General features: G+C 44.6%; 1 protein-coding gene across 2 annotated transcripts in view; it reads left to right on the top strand.

The window, feature by feature from the left end:
* Nucleotides 1-8,788: 8,788 nt before the first annotated feature.
* FBLN1 (fibulin 1) overlaps nt 8,789-16,089 on the top strand; it is a 62,703-nt gene continuing 55,402 nt past the window's right edge. The window contains exon 1 of one of the 2 annotated variants that reach the window (XM_027742878.2): nt 8,789-9,299. In XM_027742878.2, coding sequence (XP_027598679.2) covers nt 9,218-9,299 — 82 coding nt within the window. In that variant the 5' untranslated portion in view covers nt 8,789-9,217. The remainder of the gene's footprint in view (nt 9,300-16,089) is intronic. The other variant, XM_027742868.2, reaches the window with a different exon arrangement.

Genomic DNA, 16,089 nt, shown 5'->3' with positions numbered 1-16,089 from the left:
TAGACTCTGTATCTGTTCAGTCTTTCCCTGAAATTATGGTTGGAGTGCAGGAGTGTAGAGGCAAAACCATCTCACATGCTCAAGTGTTCAAATGGTCTTTTAAACAAGAATTCTTCGTTTTGAGAGACACTGAACCTTAACCTGCCATGCATTTCAGCTGGAACTGGGGATTTGTTGATCCAAGAACCAGGCCAGCATAAGAATGTATGCATATATACATAAATACACAAACAAGCAAGGAAGCACATGCTCAATCTTGGCATTTTTGTGGTGTTTCACAAGTAATTATGGGTGCTTTTCATATGTATTAGGGGCAAAAGAGAAGGTGGTTGTGTTTGTCCCAGAAAATACATACCCTGTTCTTGGGATAAACAGGAGTGCCTCAACAATTCAATGTCTGAATATAAGTATACATGATCTAGTGACAGCTCCAGTCCCACATGGCAAAGGAAATGGGGAAAAAACATCTCTGCCTTTGACTTTTGTTTGAGTCCTCTGAAGTAGAGAGGAGCCCCGTGAAAATGCCTCCAAATAAAACACAACCTGGGTGGCACAGGGGAATGCCAAAGCCAAAATTAGTACAAACTCAGTAAAAAGAGAGCCAGACAAACTCACATTGCCCGAGCATTTTCTCATATTCTAAACAAATTAAAAAAAAATACATATAAGTTCTGAGGAGCGTCCCCTGGGGCAGACAGAGACAGAAATCATTGTGTGTGCGTTCTGGTTCTCCAGTGCTCCTAATGCAGAGCTTGAAATTGCTGCAGGCTGATGTGAATGTTGTCTGTTAATAAGAAAGAGATTGTAAATGAAACTTTAAACAGAACAAAGCGACCTTAAAGTGACTCTGTTAGTCAGTGTGCCACAGAAGCAGAGAGTAGCCCTGGAGTACAGTGGGTCCATGGCAGCCGAAGCCATCACCAAAATGACTGTAAAGGAGAAAAAAGGGGCAAACCCCCCAAAGAACAGCAAGTATGAAATAAATAAAGCAACAGTCTGAGGTGGAGGAGTACAAATAGCTTGTTTTTCTTTGGCTGTCTCTTAAATGGAAACTTCTTAGATGGCTCTTCATAGAGAGGACAGTTTTCTCTAGCTTCTACCTAAAAAAAAAAAAAGGATTTTAGGGTGAGGCAGTTTGACATTCCCCTGTCATCCTGTGTGTGGATGGAAGGGCCATGTAGGACATAACGGTGAGGCAAAACCTCAGGAAATGCTGTGAATATTCCCAATAAGCTGGGAAAAGCCCATGCTTAAAGCAGTAGAAAGGCTGACAAGATCCTCCTGAGAAGTGCTTTTTTGACCTTGCCATCCTGCTGGGTTAACAGTGAGGACCTTATAAAATCACACACACAATTAAGTCTCATTTCTCTCCTGGCTGTGCTCTAAAGAGCGAACTTGCCCTTAAGAGCAAAAAAGATCCCTAGTTAATCTTCCATCTCAAAAGCCCTCAGTCTGGTGGGAAGCTGTTGGCAACTTTGACAGCTGAAAACTCGAGTGTTTTAACTGCTGTCTAAGGCAAATATAAAGTTTGTTGTTTAAGAAGGGGCCGGGGAGCGTGAGGAGAAGAGATGAAAGGAGTTCTGCAGGCTGTTTTGTAGACCACTCCCACAATTATTAGTTGCTGTTTACATGGAGGCCACCTCTGGGGGTCTGGTTTTCCAGCTGGCCCTCCACAGTGCCAGGTCCTCCAGGAGAGAACAGGTGATGGCCCTGGAACCAGAGACAGGAGTGATTCCAGCACATGGAGCCATGGCTGGAGCAGACATGCAGCTGAAACCCAGGGAGCAGCCCTGGTGCTGTGGCAGTGTGTTTGCCTGGAGTCTGCTGAAAGTCCCTGCTCCTGGGGCGTCACTCATGAAGAAAATGAATGTGGGATCAGCTTTCCTGAGATACAAACACACTCTTGTGTCTGCTCTCTGTGAGTTCTGAAGAAAAATTCAATGCTGTGACAGCTCTTTAAGAACAGCAGTCAATGCCTGCTTCACAGGAGATATAAACTCAGAATATATAGGAAAAAATTTTCTTTGGAAAATCTAAGGTTTAGACCTATGAAAGCCATGCTGACATTACTATTCAGGTCCTCTTCCCCAGTACTGAGTTGGAGAGAAACCTGGCGGTGAAAACTTCGGGAGCTCCAGCGTGAATTTTGGTGCTAGGAACAGAACAGCAAACCAGAAGAGAATTTAGGGACATTTCTAGTAAGGCTGGCTCTTCTAAAAAAGGAAACAGCTCACTGTGACTGGCAGTGGAGTGAAAGGGACTTGGAATTCTGGGAGCTGTCAGAAAATGCAGGAGGAGGCATGAGCAGCATGAGCAGATTCTTTTGAGCCATGATGGAATCTGGCAAATGCTGGCTTGAGAAACCATAGTGGAAGACTACAGTTCCCAACATATATTTTGGAAAATGAAAAGCACGAGTGAGCTTTTCTGTTTAGGATGCTTTATATAACCCAGCCCAGTAAAGAATTTAAGGGCACATATAAATTAAGGTGTGTGAGTAATCCCAGTGAAGTTAATAAGACTTTTAAAAACTGATGAAGTGTTTGGCTATATTGAAATCAGGCTACACAGCATCCCATGGGAACAAGTCCTACAGCACTCCAACAGAAATATTACCAGTTTCTTCAGTGGCAGCTCCTTGCAAAGTTAAAGCTATTCTTAGCTTTGTTGCTTCAGAGCAAACAGTCCAATTTCTGCCACTTAGGATCAGAACAACAGGACTTGAACATCTACCGTGAAACCTCCCAGAGTTCCAAAGAAAAGCAGCTACAAAGACTTAGCAACCAATATTTCACCAAATGTTGTATGTTTTAGTGTATTTATAGTGAAATATCGAACCTGGAGGCAAAACATTTCATCAGTGTTCATTTAAGAAACGTGAGTTTCTTTCTGAAACTGATAATGATTTTTTTAACTTGTGTGAAAGCAGAGCTATCAGTGAAACCACTGAAAGATGGGAGTCTGCATAGGTGCCTTCATTTATAAAACGAGAAGGTTTGTTTTACTCCAGGGTAAAAGCTTGGGGATAATTTATGATGCTGGTTTTGTCTTAAGGATTTGGCAAATTCTCAAGAATAACAGCCTCCGTGACTGTACGGGGTCAGTTCAAGTGGGGAGCAGTCTGGGCTGAGGTCTCAGCAGAGGCAGGCCCGTTCCTCAGGCACTCTGGATTTCCCTCAGAGGGAAGAGTTAACAGCACTGTTGGCCCCACTGCAGTCAGTGGGACTCTTGCCAGTGATTTCCGTAGAGCCAGGGCTCCACTCGTCTTCAGCAGAGTTATTAAATACAGAATATTGCATAAACTGAGGGAAAAAGTGAAAGCTACAAAGAAAGACACTTCTTTTTCTGGATTCATGGTAGTGATTCTGCAAATGCTTCTCATATGAGCTATCTGCTGGAGGAGAGTCAAGACACAGTTTCTGTTACTCCAAAATACACCTACTTGAAAGGATCCTGTTTTCTGACTTGCAGTGCAGCTATTACTGACATGCACAAGTTAGATCTTCATAATGACTGGCCTGTGTGTTTGTGGAACATTTCAGAAGTAGAGTAAAAATTATGGAGTAACTACCAAAGCAAATGTCTCTATCTGCTATTCAGCTGGAAAGGTACCTGCCTGTACATTTCTGAGTTGGGAGGAAATGTGGGAGCTATTCTGAACACTAATGTTATTGTGATATAGACTATATAGGATGCTGCTCTGGGACAGGGGAAAGAGAAGTTAAGCTAAAACTGGCCTAAATGACTTCATACCACATTCACGGGAAGGTAATGGCTCCGGGTTGCTAATCTCTAACAGCTCACTCTTATGTACCTTGTTGAATTTCATGGAGCTCAAAGCATTTTACAAATCAGGGGAGTACAGGGCGGGTTGGTTTGAGTTCTTTTAACTGGAACCTAAACTCTGTTGCTTCCTTTGCTTCCAGAGCTCAGCCAGGAGCAAAGACAGGAGCGCCAGAGTAGTCCCTGACAGACAGAAAACTCAATTTTATCCAAAATTTGGAGTATGTTACAGCTCTTCTCCAAAGACTCTGAGCCAGCCTCCCCATCCCCACAGGCTGTGGCTAATGATGGAATATATACAAATGAACCTGGCTGCCCTGAGACCTGGAAACCACAGGACACATGGAGCATGGAACACCTTAACCCACTGCCTTCATTTAATAGGGCTAATCTATTTACTTTCCCTTTTGCAGCTCTCCAAAGATATTCTGATCCAGTTAAGAGCCAGTCCACCAACTTCTCATATGCCAGATATCAACCAGTTTCTGTGTAATTGTGCCAGAAAATATTTTTCTTTTGAACAGTTTGCTACACTGCAATAACTTTTAAACGAATGTTTATTAAGGTACCCTCTCATAGCCAGTGCTCAGAATTGTGTCAGCATTGTGTAAATGCAAGCCCCACTCCCTGTAAATGGCATTATTAACATCTGTTTGTAGAATCAGGCCACCAAGGATGATCCTGGGTCCCTGGGACAGAGATATTACAGCCCAAGGCAGTAAAGTCTAAAAGATGTGGTACATGAGTAAATAAAGTTTGGGAACCTCTGTTAAAGAAACTGAGACTGAGGAAAAGAAACAGAGGGCTGTCTGTGGAGCTGGGGGAGAAGGAGCAAACTCAGTGCACATGAATTTGTCCCAGGGCTTTATCAGTGTTCATATTCTCTGCACTGTCTGCTTACGTTATCCTGCGTTACAATCACAGTTTCTACTGGTAACATAAAAGTTTTCTGGCAGGCTGGGGCTGTCTGCAGATGGGTGGGATGGCTTCTTGCTTTATTAGAACTGCAGAAAAAGATAGGTAAAATACTACAGCAAATTCATAAAACAGGACAGAAACAGCACTGAAGGAAGCAGACCTTGGGTGCTCAGGAGGAAACACAGAAAACTGATTTTAAGCTGGCAGGTACAACTGTCTTATATTCACTTGTATGTTTTCCAGCACCCACAAATCATTTGGTCACATACTTGGATATTATTTTTGCTTGACAGGGATGGAGCTCAGATTTACCAGGGCTGTGAGGAGGGGAAGTGGCCTTTTAGCACAATAGCCAGTTGCTTTATTGATGGCTTTTCCTTTATAAAGAGATTTGATTTTTGTTTGAACGTTGAAAATAACCCTTGGTGCAGATGCTGATTGCCAAACTTGGGAGCCCCCCTTTGAGAGACTGCAGCCAAAATAGCCACTGATCCCTGCTGCTGTGGGCTCTGGGGAGGCCCCAGGCAGAGCCTAAGGCAGATGCCACTGGCCCCTCCAACCCATGTGTGCACAACTCACACTGCTCTCCAGCTTATCCCAAGGATCCCAGCCTTCCTAGGGCTCAGCTCCTTGCCTGTCCACACTTCAGAGGAGCTCTGCCCTGCAGGGACATGAGGAAGTCCAGAAGGGGAAAGGAAATTTATGGGGAGGGGGAGATCTGAGAGCCTGGGAGGATGCATCTCCAGAAGGGGAGGCAGGAAATGCCCCATGAATGTCAGATTGAGTTATTCCTGAATCCTACAAGTAATGCCACAAGGGAAATGACATGGATCATCAAAGCATTCCTTTATGCCCCAATAAACTCCTCCTTGACTTAGAAGCAGACCCTATCCATATTAATAGGAAACCAGTGTGTGTTCTGAGTGTCCAAGATAGCTATATATATATTTTCCTTAATCAGGCAGGAAAGGAAAGAAAAGAAAATGTAGGCAACATTTAAAAATGGATACAAACTTCAAAAGGGGCAAAAACTCAACATGCTTAGAAGCAACGTTGTTGAAAAGGACTCAGGGTTATGAGTCCCTGTCTGGAATATTTAACTGATCTATGCAAAGGGGAAAAAATGTTCAGAAATTAATCTGGCAGTGCAAGGAATGCTCTATAAAATAAGCCAAGCCTCTTCTGGCAGTCTTTAGGCATCTGAGACACAGAGCTCAGGTAGATTCCCTGGTTTGGATACAAGCCTCTGTATGGCTTCCCATCTGGCATAAATGGCTTGGACTATTGGCATCCAGTTTCAAATGTAACCAAAGATTGCTGTGAATCCATCTCTGAAAATTCTGGTAAGTTCTTTTTTTTTTGTAAGAGATGTGTCCTAGTTTAATCAGAAAACCTGCTGAAACTGTTCAGAAGGGCAGGCAAGATAGTCAGGATCCTTAAAAATCCATTTCCAATATTAAGATGCTGAAACCTGAAAGATTTCCAAAACTTTCAATATTTAAAGTTGTTGCCACATGTCTTTTGGCCAGAGGTTTTATTCTAGTTCAGAGAAGATTCAGGTAGTGTTTTCTCCAGGAATGAAGCCGAATGTCAGTGGTCCCATGCACATCCTGGAGTTTGGAGCTGAGCTGAGTTCTCATTTGTACTCCAGTAGCTGTGGATTTCCCTACTGTAAGGTTGGGGGTCCTGTATTTACAGTGGGATCCACATGGATCTTCTTAATCCTTATGTATCTGTAGCCATCAGTGATGTATTCTTCCTGCTAAGATGCAAAGAGGCCTTTTTATGTATCTTTAGTGCAGCACATTTCCATTACAGGGGCCAATACGTGGCTTCATTTTTTGCCATAGGGCCCAAGGAGTTTCCCTTTGGGAACTGCAGTTAGATTTCATTTCTAGGGGAATCCATTTTCCTCCTTGCAACATTCTTCCTGAAAACAGGGAAGCCAGAGCAATTTCATTTCCCTCTCTTTTGCTCAATTTGTAGGACGGATGGGTGGAGGAAAAAAAAGTCAGGATTTGGGAGCTGCACTAAAGCAGAGGAGCTGGGAGGCACAACAGCTGGGACTACAGGGCAGCTTTGTTCCTTAGACAGAGGTTCATGTCCTTATATAGGCTTAATCAGCCCATCTCAAGAATTCCTAAGCAGCCAAATGAGAGCTGTGAACCTGCTGCCATAGATGGCTGGGTTTGATAGAGTAATCCTAAATTCCTTGTCAGTCTACTTGTGTGTATCTACTCTCAACAAGCCCCTTGGAAATGACTTGCACAATGATTTGTTACGCTGTCATTGCTCATTAATCTGAGCTTCTGCAAATGATTTTTATTCTTCTGAAGTAGAAATAAAATCCTCATTAAAGAATTTGTTTGTTTTAAAAGCTACACAAAAGGATTACAGGGCCCTTGCAAATAGATATAAGAAAAAATGTGGTTATGCAAAATGTTCCCTCCCGTAAGCCCTTGCTTTCCATCGACTCCCAGGACCTCTGGGCTGAGCCTGAAGTGCATGGCTCAGCTCACTACAAAGCCTGGGGTCAGTAATTGGAATCACATGGACTCGAGGCCTCTCCATCTGACTGTAGGTGAGAGTGCCAATTTATACTGGAAATGTGTATTAATATTACGCAAAAAGCCCACCTCGAACCAAGGAAAAACCTGCTGTCACATCTGGAGATGACCACAGTCATGAATGGCTTCTAGAAACACTTCTTAAACAGTTACTTGAATTTGCCTCATTTCTGGTAAACAGCTTGTGGTGGCAAACTAAACAGGAACAAGGAATTCTGACTCTGGAGTGAGAATGCCCACACATGGTGTTAATCAGGGGAACTCCATGTGTGACTTTACACTGTTTCAGGCACACTGGTGAACTTCTTTCCACCCACCTTTAGTCAATTAGGAGAGGTTTTAGAGTAAAGTGAAATAGGGCAGTGTTGAATGGAACCCAGAGTTTCTATAGAGGGGACTCCTCCAGCTCAGTTAGGCTGGTACAAATTTTAGGCAAGGTGTAATCTTTGTTGGGTGCCTCTTGCAGCAGCCTGATGCAGAAAAAAACCCAGGAGCTTGAGTCGGGATGAAACACTGGCAAGGTCCCACTGTAAGTGATGTAAGATCCTTGTAAACTGAGTTAGGGCATGGTAGATCCATGAAACCTGCTGGCAAAGGATATTGTGGATGATAAAGTTTTACAAGAACTCATGGGGAGACAGGATAAATACCCGGAGCAGAAATCTGCTGAGGGCCACAAGTGCACAGAAAGCACATTTCACTGAGGAAATGCTCCAAACTCAAAGTGACTCCAAACTCCCTCCAAAGGGAGAGTAGTTGGCAAAATTATCATGTGTTTTCCTTGTTTGTGCTCTTCCTTTGGTGACCACTTGGGATGGTGGCTGAAGCCAGCACATTGGGAGAGTTGGACCCTTGGCTGTATCTGCGTTCTTTTGTTAGAAAAGCATAAATAACCTGGTGTAGAACCAAACACACACATTCAACTTCTGCCTTAAATACTTTCCCCATGTGGATATTTTGAGGAGAGATAATCCTCAAAAGTTGCATTATTGAGGAACAGCCCAATCAGGGTCCATGTGGCACAACCTCCAAGTAAACACACTCTGACTTCCAGCCCTTCGTCTGAGTAAAACCGAGGGCAAAGTATAGAGGGGTGATGAACTCTCTGTTTGGTTCCATCTGCATTGCCTGCAAATATTATCTCCCCCCCATTATCTTAAAGATCTCAGCAACAGCATTGCCAGCTGGGTGCTTCAACCACTATCAGTGTTTGTGTTCCTGTTTAAATAAGATAGAGAGGTTTAAAAAAAAAAGAAGAAAAAAGAAGGGAGGGGAGTGATAGAGCAGAGCTGACTGCCTCATTTGGGTTGAAATTCTCATCCTGACTTCTTAAGAGGAGGGGGAGGGAAGAAGGGATTTTTGGTTTCCCCACTGAATTTCACTGAAAGATTCTAGAATCTCTCCTTTTAAAAATCCTGTTTTATTGACAAAAGCCGTGTAGGAGTAAAATCCACGGAAAGACCAAGAAGGGGGGTCGAAAATCTCCCCTGCGGAGGTTAAACCTCTGCTAGGTGGTTTCTTTTGTTTTGTTTTGCTTTGCTTTGCCTTTGTTTGTGGCTCTCTCCTTCTTGGCACCGAGAGAAGTCGCTGCACTTCTCCTCCACAGAATCAGTCACGCCGGCCCGAGGTTCCCGCTGAGGATCTGTAAAGTTTTCCGAGCTCCAGGGAGTCGCTCTCAGAGCGTGTGGGGGCGGCGGGGCATCGGCAGCAGCAGGGTCCGCGCCGCGGTGGCCGCTCCGTCCCGCGAGCGCTCGTAATTAACCGGGCGGGCGGTGAATTAAATCTTTGTCAAGCCCACCGAGCGGGGGGTTCTCGCAGCTCTTCTCCAGCCGGTCTCGGGCGGCTGGGATAACCTCGGCGGCGGCGGCGAGCGAGAAGGGAGAGCCGGCTGGACGCGGCGGGAGAGCCAAGCCCCCGCTCGGAGCGAGTGCGGGGAGCTGCGGGCGGCGATGGGCGAGCTGTGCGGGGCCCGGCCGCTGCTGCGGCTGCTGCTGCTGCTGCCGGCGATGCTGCCGCCGCTCCGGGCACGAGGTGAGTGCGGGAGCCGAGCCCAGCCCAGCCCGGGCTGGCCGCGCCGGCGGGACCCGCTCCCGGCTGCGGCATCCCGGGGATGGGGCGGCGGGGCTGCCCCCGCGGGGTCCCCCAGCCCCGTGCCCCCGGAGGTCCCGGGCGGGCTTTAAAGCGCCGCTGCCACGTCCAAGCGAGCAGAAAGGCGTGGCGAGCGCCGGTGCCCCCGCCGGTGCCGCATCCCCGGGCGGGCTCGGGCCGGGGCTCCGCCGGGACGGGCAGTGCCGGGACGGGCAGTGCCGGGACGGGCAGTGCCGGGACGGGCTGTGCCGGGACGGGCAGTGCCGGGACGGGCAGTGCCGGGACGGGCTGTGCCGGGACGGGCTTTGCCGCGGGCACCGGGCGGGGTCCCGCCCGCCGGGATCCAGCCCGGGTCCGGCGGCTGGGGCAGCCCGGAGGGTGTCCCGCGGTCGCGACATGTCGCGGCGGCCGGAGGTGTCATCCCTGCCCTGCCCGGGACGCGGCTGCAGCCCAGGGCACGGGGCACGGGACACGGCACCGGCGGTGAGTCGGGAACCCGGCGGAGCGGGGGGAATAGGGGAGCAAAGGATGGGGGCTTTTCGGAGAGCAAATGTGGAACGTTGTGAATGGTGTGGTTGCTCTCGAAAGCGGGGCTCTGGATGCCGGCCGTGACTCCCCTCCCGCACTGCGCGCTTCGCTCCTGATCTCTTAGTGCTGTCTCTAAAGAGGATATGAACCTGATTTAGTTCAGTGTAGCAATCCCATGCAAATCTTAATTTGTAGGACATGACAAAGAAAGTACTTCTCCTGTGGTGATAATGAATTTGTCACAGCCAACAGGTAAGTGGCTTTTCCATTCGAGTAACCCCGAGGGGTCCATTCAGTGTTGAGGCTTGATTACACTCCAGGCAAACGCTTAGAAACACGTGGGCTCTGGCCTGGGCCTTACAATGGCAGACAAAAGCCAGGGAAGTAAATTATTTGTTACTATTGCAGTGTTTTCAGTCGTAGATTTTCGGATAGCAGAGCACTTGTCACAGTTACCCTTGTATTTCATGAAGAGATGGTAGCCACTCCTTTTAAAGAGGGAGGGACAGTCTAAAGATGGTTAGAAGAGCAGCATTTACCTCCAGAATCCCCAAATAGCTCCTACTTTCCCTCAGACAACAGAGTACATCAGCAAAACTGTGGCTTTGCTGTGTCCCAGTGTGCAGACACAGTAATTTTTAGCATTCAGCATTATTGTAAAACACCGAATAATTTTACTTTATAATCTCTGTTCATTTAACCTTAGTTACTGGACAGCTTCTTAGAAAACTCAGAAGTAATTAAATAAATAAGTTTAGGTTTTCAAAGTTTATTTTAACACAAAGTGTAGCCAAATTTGGCAGTAAAAGGTATGTCAGGTTTTTATTCCCAAATATTCTAATTTCACTGAGAACTTCTATATCCTTAGAACTCACCAGTACAGTACTTGGATAGTAGTACTGAAGAAGATGAGTTACATCATCATGGCCAGTCAGTGTATTAATAGTTCATCCTCTAACTCTGTCTTTGGCATGTCTTGGTACTACAGGCACAGACAGTTTTAACTCACTAAACATCTGGAAACGTGTCTATTCAGGGAGAGCTTATAGTTGTAATAAAAAAAAATGTTCCACTGACTTTGTGGAATGAGTTTTATTTTAAGATTATGATTTTTACATGTGCTTTTGTAACAGTAAATTTGTAGAAGTATATGGGCGGAGGTAGGACACATAAAAGGCTAAATCTGTGCTTTCTTACCTTCTGTCATAGATAAAACCTCCCCCAAAAATCACATACTACCAGTTTTAAAATAGGAGTGCTACCTCTAAGTTAGTTTTTAGTTGGGTTTTGTTTTAACAGTCCATTTTCAGACATGACATTTTATTGCAAAAGGGGAAGAGCAAGATGTTAAGCTCTTGTTTTTCGTCTGTGTAATTGAAAGCAGACACGTTAGTGAAATCCAAGAGAAACCCCCATAAACCAGCTTATCAAGTTACTTCAGTATATTTATACTGCTCTGTCAGATTTCAGGCATTATCTGATAGCAGGGCAATGCATTTTTAAGGGTTTTTTGGTTTGTTTTGTTGCACTTTAGCCCATTCTGCAAGTTTCTTATCAACTTCACATGTGTTTTCAAAACAAACTTGTGTTAAGACCAACTTGTTCCACAATATTTCTAGCAACGTTTTCTGAAATGAAAGATGGGCTTTAGCCCTCTGGAGCTTGACAGAAATAGAGTTACCTGTGACCATGAAAGACTTGACTTTGTTTGAGAGTTCTAAAGAAGTAGCTGGCAAAATGAATTCAGTAAGCAGAGAATCTGGGTTTACCAGATGTAGTAAAATGACTGTAGAGAATGAAAGAGGGTGAGATAGAGAAGGTCAAGAAAGAGAGAGCTGAAATCCAAATAAAACAACAGGCAAGAATTTTAATGGTAACACAGCGTGGGTTAGTGTGAAAGAGATAAATGAACAAAAGCTTTTGTGAAAATGTAGCAGAAAGTGAGGGTTGACAGTGACATGGAGCAAAGAAAATGAATGAAGTTAAGAAAGAACAAAGTAAGCAGGTCATTTTAGCCAGAACAGGTAAAAGCTGCTGTAAAGCACTTGGGAAATGTCAGGCACATGTGTTTATGTCTAGATTCGATGGAAGGAGGAAGCTAGAAGTGGGATTTTAATAGCTAAGTCATCACACATAATTAAACTGGGAAGGTGGATAACATTACTCCAAGATAAGATGTAGAAGTGGAGGCAGAAGACTGAGAAGATTGCAGGGTGAGAAAGAACAGAGTGTCCACTAAGAAGTCCACGAAGGAGCTGTCAGGAGCAAGAGGGAAAACAGAGGACGAGGTCACAAAAAGCATAAAGGAGAGAAAGGGTCAGTACAGATCAGTGAAGAGCCCTAGGAGAATGTCAAGAATTACTGGCCACAATATTTTGTGAGTAAAAATGAGCTTAGAAATGCCCAGAGTAATGTCAGGTCCATGGAGAAGGAGTAGTCGAGTAGTCCCTAGAGCAGTGATGCAGTGGGTGATTTACAGTGACGGGGGTGTGCAGTGAGGGGACAGCTGGGACAGTCCCCTGCCTCTTCAGCAGACTTGGGGAGGACTCTGGTCCTGCTGAGACCATCTTTGGTGAGACACGGGGACAGTTCAGTACAAGCTGTGTTGAAAGTCTTCTCTGATCAACAGGACACAACTGTTCTAAAGCATCTCCCAGGCCCGTGCTCTCCTGAATACACCACAGATCTTTGGCTCAGGCAGTTCAGGAAGCTTCTTGCCATCACTTTTTAAAACAAGTAACACTTCTATTTTTCCTCAACACTCAGGAGTACTTTGGCTCTGCTCTGTACCTACTATAACCTATGTTAGACTTAGAAGAGTTGAGAAATGGCCTTTTGGATTTGAAGTACGTGCTGCTGGATCTTGAGAAGAAACTAAATTTCTAGGTTCTCAGGGATTTTCATTCAAATTCTTTTCAGGTAATCAGATTACTGGAAGATTTTCATTCAAAGAAAGCTGATGAAGGTTTGGGTGCTTAGCACACAGGCAGAGGATGTACATTGATTTCTGGGTTGTACTAACACCACAGACACCCCGTGCTGCACAAGGGTGCAAATATGTTCCCCACCAAAGGGTTCAGTTTTGAGCCCTGTCAAAATGGGGATTGAGACCTTAAACTTAGTAATAAAGAAAGCAATACCTAAAAACATCTTTTGTATCAATGCTGAGGTAAGTGTATAGACATAGAAATACTTGGTCTGGTATATTCCAGCTCTGTAGGTGTTTCCAGGGATTCACTAAGCACTGGAAGGATGTGCTGTGCAAATGCTACATCCACTGGAAATGCTGCAGTCTCCCAGCTTTGCTCTTGTCAGTGACTGAATTTCAGGTACTGAGGACTTCAAATATCAGTGCCTAGGCAGAGAACCTGGGAGAACTAGATATCCATGCTCAGTACAGATAATTGTAAGGAGGAAAATCTCCTATAAGAGTACTAGTGATGTTTTCTCCGAAGGAAACCTTCCCCAAAGCATTGCTATATAACTATATGCAAAAAAAGGGATCTTTATTTTCTCCCTGCTCTGTAAAGTCTGTGGTTCCTTTCATACTTGAACCTCGACCCATTGTGCTATAAATTTTATCCCATCTGCTTAGTGTTTCCAGACTATTCTTCAAATATAGCAGTGGTAGAATATCAGAATCTTTCATCATTGTCTATATTTGTTTTTATATTCCCCAGTAAACATGCTGCCTGCAGAGTAGATCCATTTCACCTTAGCAGTATATAAAAGCATAGTTATTCTTACTAATTTTCTGGTCAGATGAAAAGAGAGAAATCCCAGTGTGAAAATATTTTTCCTGTAACCCTTTTACATAAGAAAATATAGAAGTGCTTGAGTATGTATGTTTGATATTCTGAGACATGCTGCTCTGTCATATTCTCATTCCTATTTCAGCTTTAATTTGATCCAAAGCTCTGTAAGGTCTATTCAAAGATCATTGTTTACTGCAGAACATTTTGAGTCATGGCCTTGATAAAAATAAACAGGACTAGTAGTGGGTTAAGTGTAACACCCTATATAAAACTTTCTAATCACATTTCTTTTTTTTTTTTCCCCAAGATTTGAAATGAGAAATCAAGAGAAGATTAAAATTTGTTCTTAAATGAGAAAGCCTGAAGTGGCACCTTTTCTATCAACACCCTGTAAAGTAATTTCATTATTTGCATGATATTCTCACACAGGGAGGGATGAAGGATAAAGTTTAGCATGTCAGGAAGAGCAGTTGTTGTTCTTCCAATCATGAGTCTTTATTGTACATCCTTCCATGTCATCTTGGTGAGTCTGGGTTCTTCAGGCCACCTGTGCCCTCTGGAGCTGTGAATGTACCCCCTGTTTCCACGTTCTTTGGGGTGTGTAAAGCCTGGCACAGCCCTCACATGCACTGAGCTGTTTACACAGCGGTGACTCGGTGCACTCCAATCCTCTCAATGTTTTCATGTCCTCCAGAAATCTTCAGAACAGTCTTCATTCTTCCAGTCTTAATATCTTTTGGTCTTTGGCCTCCTCCTGGAAGCCCAAAAAGTAACCTAACCAGAAGGATGAAAAAGTGGAAAGGAATTTGTTCCCAGCGAAGACATCACGTGAAGCAGCAGTTTTCAGGTGCACAGCAGGCTGGGTGGAAGAGCCTGGGGATAAGAGGTAGTGGGAAAAGAAGGAATTGGAACGGGCTTTTGGAGAGGACAGGGAGCCAATATATTATTAAACATTTTCTGTCGTTGCTGAATGCACAAAATGTTGAGGAACGTTGCCTAGACAGGTTTGGGAGTCAGCCTCACTTGATATTGTTTTGAACAACTAAATAGAACTCTGCCTACAACTGACTTAATTTTATCAGTTCTTCCTGAAAGTAGTGAGTAGGACAAGATAACCTTTTGAGGGCTCCTACATCCCTATCCTTTGTGACATTTATATACATATACACACACACATATATATAAAAATATATACATATATGAGATGCCTTATTCCTGCCATAGATGGAGCTGTCTTTTCTAATTTGTAGTAGCCAGTTATCTACTTTTTTGAAAGAATTTTTTTATTAGACCTGAGACAAAATAAAAAACCCACAGAAAACCACTTGCTTTCCCTGCTAGAGAACATAAGGGCTGTTGCAGCATAGCTTTGCCTCCCTCAGGCCTGACCTTAGCACCAGCCAGAGCAGCAACCTCATCACCAGCTATTGCCATGGAAGATTTTAAGGACTTCTTTTATAAACTGCAAACAGATATCTCATAAAATGAGGTTTGGCTGTATCTGAAAAATCCCCCTAACTGTGTGATGACCACTGCTGGTGCTACCAGAGCCACATTCCCCATAAATGAGTGTTCTCCAGACCTAAGAAAATTTCCAGTAAAATGTTGGCTGTTTTCAAACCCACCACAAAACAAACTAACACAGCAGGCATTTCCTTTAGGGTGCTGCTGCTTTACTTGCTGTGCTAACTGGGTTTCTTCAGTGATTTCAGCTGTCCTGAAACAATCCCCCTGAGGCTGATTCTGAAAGGAAAGGTTCAAATCCTTTAAGGCTGTTTGGAGATAACGTCCTGTTTCTGAGCAGCACACAAATTGAGAGATTGTCTGTCAGTCCATAGAGCTCCAAAATTACCTCCCCACTTGAAAGAGAGAAGCCCTTTGTCATAGGCCCTCTCTGAGGGCAAGCAGTGGACTAGAGCAGCAGAGGAGAGGGACAGCTGGTGAGGAACACAGCCTGGCAGCCTACAACACACCCCCTGGAGACAGCAGCCTGTGGGCATCCTGGCTCCAAGTTTTATGCATTTCTTATCAAGTTCAAGCTGTTACAGTTTTAAAGAGAACCTGTAGAGAACAATGGAGTGGAAGGACTAAGAACACCTTATTGTCCAAAGGACACTGGTGCCACAGCTCAGCTGTGTCTGCTCCTCATACCCCATCACTGCATTGGCACATCTGGTGAACAGCCTTGAGGTGAACCAACAAGTCTCTGCAGAAAAAGAGGGACTCCACTTCTTTCCCTGCATACAAAAGGGAAGAGGGGCATCTTCATTCCAACTCTAGTCCCAAGAGATCCAGCACATACTCTAATCATCTCAGATGAACAATGGCAATGCCTTCCTGCATTACTCCTTTACTTCCAATTCAAACTATTTATTTCAGGGAATCATGAGGCCAGATTTTCTGTTGTACATCTTTGTCTTTCATTGTTTCAGGTCTCCTTCACCCTTTTC

This window comes from Pipra filicauda, unplaced genomic scaffold (assembly GCF_003945595.2).
Source record: "Pipra filicauda isolate LSUMZ 115617 unplaced genomic scaffold, ASM394559v2 scaffold493_size893225_pilon, whole genome shotgun sequence".
Classification (NCBI taxonomy): domain Eukaryota; kingdom Metazoa; phylum Chordata; class Aves; order Passeriformes; family Pipridae; genus Pipra; species Pipra filicauda.
The sequence above is the reverse complement of the archived record's forward strand: the minus strand, read 5'-3'. Positions and strand labels throughout refer to the sequence as shown.